This window comes from Drosophila miranda (assembly GCF_003369915.1).
Source record: "Drosophila miranda strain MSH22 chromosome Y unlocalized genomic scaffold, D.miranda_PacBio2.1 Contig_Y2_pilon, whole genome shotgun sequence".
NCBI classification, from domain to species: Eukaryota; Metazoa; Arthropoda; class Insecta; order Diptera; family Drosophilidae; genus Drosophila; species Drosophila miranda.
The window spans coordinates 4,604,942-4,610,941 of record NW_022881614.1 but is presented as its reverse complement, the minus strand read 5'-3'; the positions used below and the strand labels follow the sequence as shown (position 1 = coordinate 4,610,941).

The window sequence follows — 6,000 nt, the reverse complement described above, 5'->3', positions numbered from 1 at the left end:
CAAAAGTTCCGAAATTGTTTATTAACTATTTATGGAAACAAGAAGGGCAGCAAAAGCAGGCCCCCGACTAATTACCAATCTGATTAAATTGAATTAACTTGGCCAGACACACACGCACACACACACAAACAAGCCCATAAACCACACATGTATACATGTAGTACCAGCCAACTAGTTCCGCACTGGTGCCGCACTAGCTACCATTCTCACCTCCCTGGTTCCAGATCGATTACCCGCAATGTATTTCAGCGGAGAATTTAACACATGCATGTCCTAGGGCGGAACCACCCCTGGTTCCCGCTCGATTACCCTTCGATTACCCGTAGCTAGCTCTGACCTAGTTACCAGTAACTAGTTCCGAACTGACTATTGGTAGTAGTCAATCTGGCAGTCTGGAATAATACAAAAATAACGAGGGGGAACGTTGTGAGTTGCTGCGGAGACCGCAACTCTACAGTTATACCCGATACTAAGTCAGTATGGCTCTCCTCCGGCAGACGCCACTAATATTAAACGACACGACAAGGAGTGCGTGCGAGAGAGACAGAAAATCAGTCTGAGCGTGACGTCGGGCGATGCGTAGCCAGTGCAAATTGATTTGTTCCTTTTGGCTATAAAAATGATCTGATCTGATCCAGATTCAGCAATCTGATATATATAATCATTATCTATGATTCTGCGTTTTTAGTTTTCTCGTATCTTCAATATTGTGGATGCAACAGATTTTCGTCCTTTGTGGGGGCGGAAGGGGGTGGGGCGAAATTTTGAGATATACGTTTTATAGTGAGATCTAACAGGAGTGCGGATACCAAATTTGGTTACTCTAGCCTTAATAGTCTCTGAGATTTGTGAATATCCCCAGATTTTAATCCTTTGCGGGGGCGGAAGGGGGTGTGGCGAAATTTTGAAACAAACTCGTCTCGGTCCGATATATTAGGAGTGTGGATACCAAATTTGGTTGCTCTAGCTTTTATAGTCTCTGAGATCTAGGCGCTAATGTTTTACTCTAAGCAAAGCCGGCTATGCTACGTGTGTGTTAGAGAGAGACAGGGCGAGAAAAAATGAAATTGTTTTCTTGATTCTGGCTATAATAATTATACGATCTGGTTCAGATTTTGCACTCTAGAAGATATAGTCATCTTCTACGATTCTGCGTTTTTAGTTTTCTCGTATCGTCGAAATTGTGGATGCCACAGATTTTCGCCCTTTGTGGGGGCGGAAGTGGGCGGGGCAAAGTTTTGAAATATTCTTGTAGCAGTGACATATCACAGAATTCTGGATCCAAAACATCGTTGCGCTCGCTCTTATAGTCTTTGAGCACTAGGCGCTGAAGGGGACGGACAGACGGACAGACGGACGGACGGACAGACGGACAGACAGACATGGCTCAATCGACTCTGCTATTGATGCTGATCAAGAATATATATACTTTATGGGGTCGGAAACGATTCCTTTTGGACGTTACACACATCCACTTTTACCACAAATCTAATATACCCCAATACTCTTTTTGAGTATCGGGTATAAAAACACAATGTCTTTCATTATAACGAATAATTTTTAATTATATGATGCTTAGCCTACTCCTGGTTTTTGGCAAGACACTTCTTCTTAAACACCCTTTTCTTCATCCTTTGCATTGCCTTCCGCACAGTGTTTTCGGGGGGCTCATCGCCAGGCGGAATACATTCTGTAATTAATATTTGTTTTAATTTATATGAAAAATTTTTAAATCTCTAGAAGTGTAAATGGTATTTTACCTAGCAAAGCTGCAAAAAATTCTTTGTGGGTCCTAAGGGCCTTCTTCCCTTGGACCCCATCGACGTTATAGGCTAGAACAATTTCCTCACTCAAAATAAAGTTTAAGCCGCTCAAAACGCCAGCTGGCTGGAGAATCGATTTCATTGCTGTTATCTGTTATCTTTCCTGCACAACGCTTACTTTGCAATGTTAGCTTCCCTTTCACTCTTACGGAGTCTACGCAAATGCCTTTTGGTCATCATTTTATTTGAAATATATAATATGTATATATTTGCACGTCCCTGTTTATATTAATTTGATTTATTTATTAATTCTTTTCCACTTTTTTAATAAATGTTTACACAAAAGACTCTTCCAGCGATTAGATGTTGTACAGAAGTGAACAAAATCAACGCATAAAGCAAACGAGGAAACAAATGCATTTTGTTTGTGTAAATTCTTGTCTCTTTCATTCCACGAGCGCAACTACAGTAAAATATCACGATTAACTTACCATTTCGGTGCTTATTGCATGTCGTGGCTCGGTAAAAACTAGCTGAGTGGGCACTTTAACTCCACGGAATTGCGGTTATTTGCCGCCTTCAAAAACAAACCGAAGGCGGCTTCGTTTTTCGGTTCTTTTTCGACTGGTCCGCGTTCGCTTCCCGCGTAACTAGTTGCAGAACTAGTACATTGTAGTCGACGAAGACCTGGTCCGCGTTCGCTTCCCGCGTAACTAGTTGCAGAACTAGTACATTGTAGTCGACGAAGACCTGGTCCGCGTTCGCTTCCCGCGTAACTAGTTGCGTAGCTAGTTACGCGGTAAACAGCGCATAACTAGTTCGAGAGGGGTCTTCTGGCAAAACAGAAGATTGATACAATGGGAAAACCCTGCATTTTGGATACAAATTTTGCAATTTTTAAATTACTTAAAGGCAAAAAATTCCCACAAAATTAACAGAAATTCAATTGGCAAGTATTGTTCGGGAAAATAGGTTAAATTATGTGCTAAGCAAGTTCTAGGTAAATCCTGGGATACTTTCCTCGAGGAAATCATATTTTATGATTATATAAGGTATCAATCAGTCGCCACAAACACGTGGCGGCCCTGTTGGCCTGTTAGTGCCTATTAATTAATGATGAAACACACACACAAACACTTTTCAGGCCAGGGAGATGTCAAGCGGAAGCACAGCTTCCTGCGACGGAGATACAGAGGGGCCCCCAAGGCTAAAGGACAACCACATGAGAGAGAGAGAGAGAGAGAGAGAGAGAGAGAGAGAGAGAGAGTACACCCAGACACCCACTAAAACCCATCCACTGGGCATTGGGGGGTGGGGGTGGGAGTAGCCAAAACAAAGGCTATCTCCTCTCTGACAACTTTCGCACGTCGCTGAACTTTGGCCCCGCCATTGTTTGGCATCGAATATCTCTCTAGTATATATGTGTATATTTATGTCTGTAAATGGTAGCCTTTTAATTAACACACAAGCAAGCAGACAACGAGTGTGTCTAGACAAGACGATACCCTCTAAATACCCTCTGCGGCAGCGCTCTGGAGACCTTTTAACCTGGAGTTTCCTGTGGGAAATGGAATCCACCCGTCTATTCAGTTTCTTAACAATCTCTTGGGTCTTGGGTCTCCCAAATCAATGGAAGTAATGCCCATACCCGTACTGCGTGCATCCTTTGCTTTTCCATTCAGATCTGTGTTGTACTATTGAAAAAAAAAAAAAACACAAATGAAATGTGTTTTGTGTTTTTCCTTTTTCCTGCATGCAGTTTTCGTGAAAAGTTTCGCAAATCCTGCACTTTAACCCCGAAAAGCGGATTAAAAGCGTGCGTGTGGAGTGGTGGGGAGTGCTAATGCCTTTCACGGATACGCTTTGCATTCGAGCCGCCATTTTGTATTGACCTTGAATGGGGCATAAACGGAAGGCAGCCCGGCGGTGGGGTGCTGCGGGCTGCCTTATGGAGTGGCAGGGCAGTGCTGCGAGTGCTGCTGATTGAAAGTCAATGCAGCGCAAAGGGATTGATGGGATTCCTGATGATGATTTTATGTACAATCTCGCCATTAGCTTGCATCATTTTTGCAGTTCGTCAGCGGCTGATGGCTGATGCCTGATGGCTGATGGCCTTAAATTTTTGATTGAAACGGATGCGGAAATAAAGGTCACGGGTCATATAGTACCTATGAATCCGTTAATCCACAGGCCCACCATGGAGGTTGTAAGGCTATCGTTTTTATAGTCGATATTCTCTCCTTCTCCAAAATTATTGATCCCTCGAAGGAACGCGATTTTCTGTGGCTATTTTTTTGTTAGATATAACTCAAATTTGTTATATTAATTATTAATTAATTAATATTAATAAACTTAATTTTTCTGATTTGATTTTTTGAATAAAATTTATAAATTTCCACAAATTGTTTGTTTTTAAAAATTGAGCGATTTTTAATTTTAATCGTGTACAAAAAAAAATCCTCGATGGAGCGGGAAGTTTTGGCATTGGGACATATTTCTTTTTTAATAGATTTAAGATTTTTTTTTTCGCCTAAAAAAGTTTTACTCTAAGAAATATAATAATATACCCGATATTCCATCCATAGTGCAGTTTATACGAAAGAGGGAGGGGCCAACAATCGCATGTTTTTGAGTGGATTTTTGTTCGATTTTTGTTTAGGCCTAACTCCAACAAATTCAATTTGATAAAAAAGAAAAGCAGTATTTTTGGCATAGTTTTGAGCCATCAGCCAATGACCACCCCGGCTCCGATTTTAAACTGGCCCGTTTTGTGCTGCATGCAACCAGAGAGCAGAAACGTGAAGGGGAGTGCTGCAGCCGCTTCTCGAGCTCCCCGCAGACGCGCCAGCTGGTGTCGAGGCTGGCGCGGAACTGAACGTCCCCCTTTTGTATCTTCGACTGATAGGAGATCGTTGCCACCGAGGCCATCGTGCGCAGACAGGTCTCCACCTCGAGTCCGATCTGCAGCTGTTCGCTGCACTTCCGATAGTGCCCCAGATGGATGCCCGGCGGCCCGATTTTGGCGCAAGACATCGACTGGCCGTTGTCGTAGCGTCCCACCAGCGAGACGATGGCGTTCTGGCCGCCCGGCACATTGTAGCCGCACTGGTAGGCCAACTCCGAGCCGACGGTCCAGCGGGGGGCCACGGACTGGAGGAGGCTGGCCACGATCATGCCGCATCGAGTGGCGAGTCCGGGCGAGGCCATAGTCAGCGAGAGCGTGCAGTCGCCGCCGCGGTAGTCGGCCGTCGCCTGGTTGGGCGTGTTCTGACGTTGCAGTTGAGATTGCCCTGTCCGTCGAGGTCGGCCAACAGCACGGGGTACGCTTCGGTGGCGGTGTGCTTCTGGGTGCCCGCGTAGATGCTCTGGAAGTGGTAGCTGGGCGACGTGTTGTTTATGTGGAGCGTGTGCGACATCTGAAAGTGGTTGCTCAGCGCCTTGTTCAGCATTATCTTGGCGCCCTCGAAGCAGTTCGGCTGTGTCTCGCGCACCTTGTTGAACAGCTCCTCCACCGTACCGGGATTCTCCAAGGACTCGGGCTTCGGCGGGGTCGGCTTCTGCCAGGACTGGTACGATGAAGGAGGAGGAGGCGGCGGCGGCAGCGGTGGCGGATGGCGACCACTCGATGCAAACACCATCTCGGATCAAAATATAACGTTCAAAAATAAATTTTTACAAGTTTGTAAAAAATATTTTGTACAGGACTTTCCAGAGACTTGTCCACACTGAGACGAAAAAATGTTCTGAATGGAAGGCAAATGAAAATTGACAACAAGAAACACACATCGCATTTTGCAGCACTGAAAATAGTGTCAATAAGTGTTTGACAATGCTCTTTGAAGCGTTGGCAGACGGAATTTACGTTTTAAATGCCAGAAAACTCTCAGTGTCAAAGAACGAATATATTTATTATATTTACACATAAATTTAATTTTAATTACGAAACTACACAAGAAACCCCAAACAGCGAGGGAGCGAAAGAGCGAGGGAGACAGATGGCAGGGGAAACCGCTCTCTTCTCGCCCTGTCTCTCTCTAACACACACGTAGCATAGGCGGCTTTGCTTAGAGTAAAACATTAGCGCCTAGATCTCAGAGACTACAAAAGCTAGAGCAACCAAATTTGGTATCCACACTCCTAATATATCGGACCGAGACGAGTTTGTTTCAAAATTTCGCCACACCCCCTTCCGCCCCCGCAAAGGATGAAAATCTGGGGATATTCACAAATCTCAGAG

The 6,000-nt window shown here is 44.5% G+C and overlaps 1 protein-coding gene across 1 annotated transcript; it reads right to left on the bottom strand.

Annotated features, from left to right (window-relative positions):
* Window positions 1-4,488: 4,488 nt before the first annotated feature.
* On the bottom strand, window positions 4,489-5,401 carry LOC117192931 (mitochondrial import receptor subunit TOM40 homolog 1-like). Its single transcript, XM_033397661.1, has 3 exons — window positions 5,081-5,401; window positions 4,605-5,015; window positions 4,489-4,536 (listed from the first exon to the last, which is right to left on the bottom strand). The coding sequence occupies exons 1-3, from the start codon at window positions 5,399-5,401 to the stop codon at window positions 4,489-4,491; spliced, it is 780 nt and encodes a 259-aa protein (XP_033253552.1).
* Window positions 5,402-6,000: the final 599 nt, after the last annotated feature.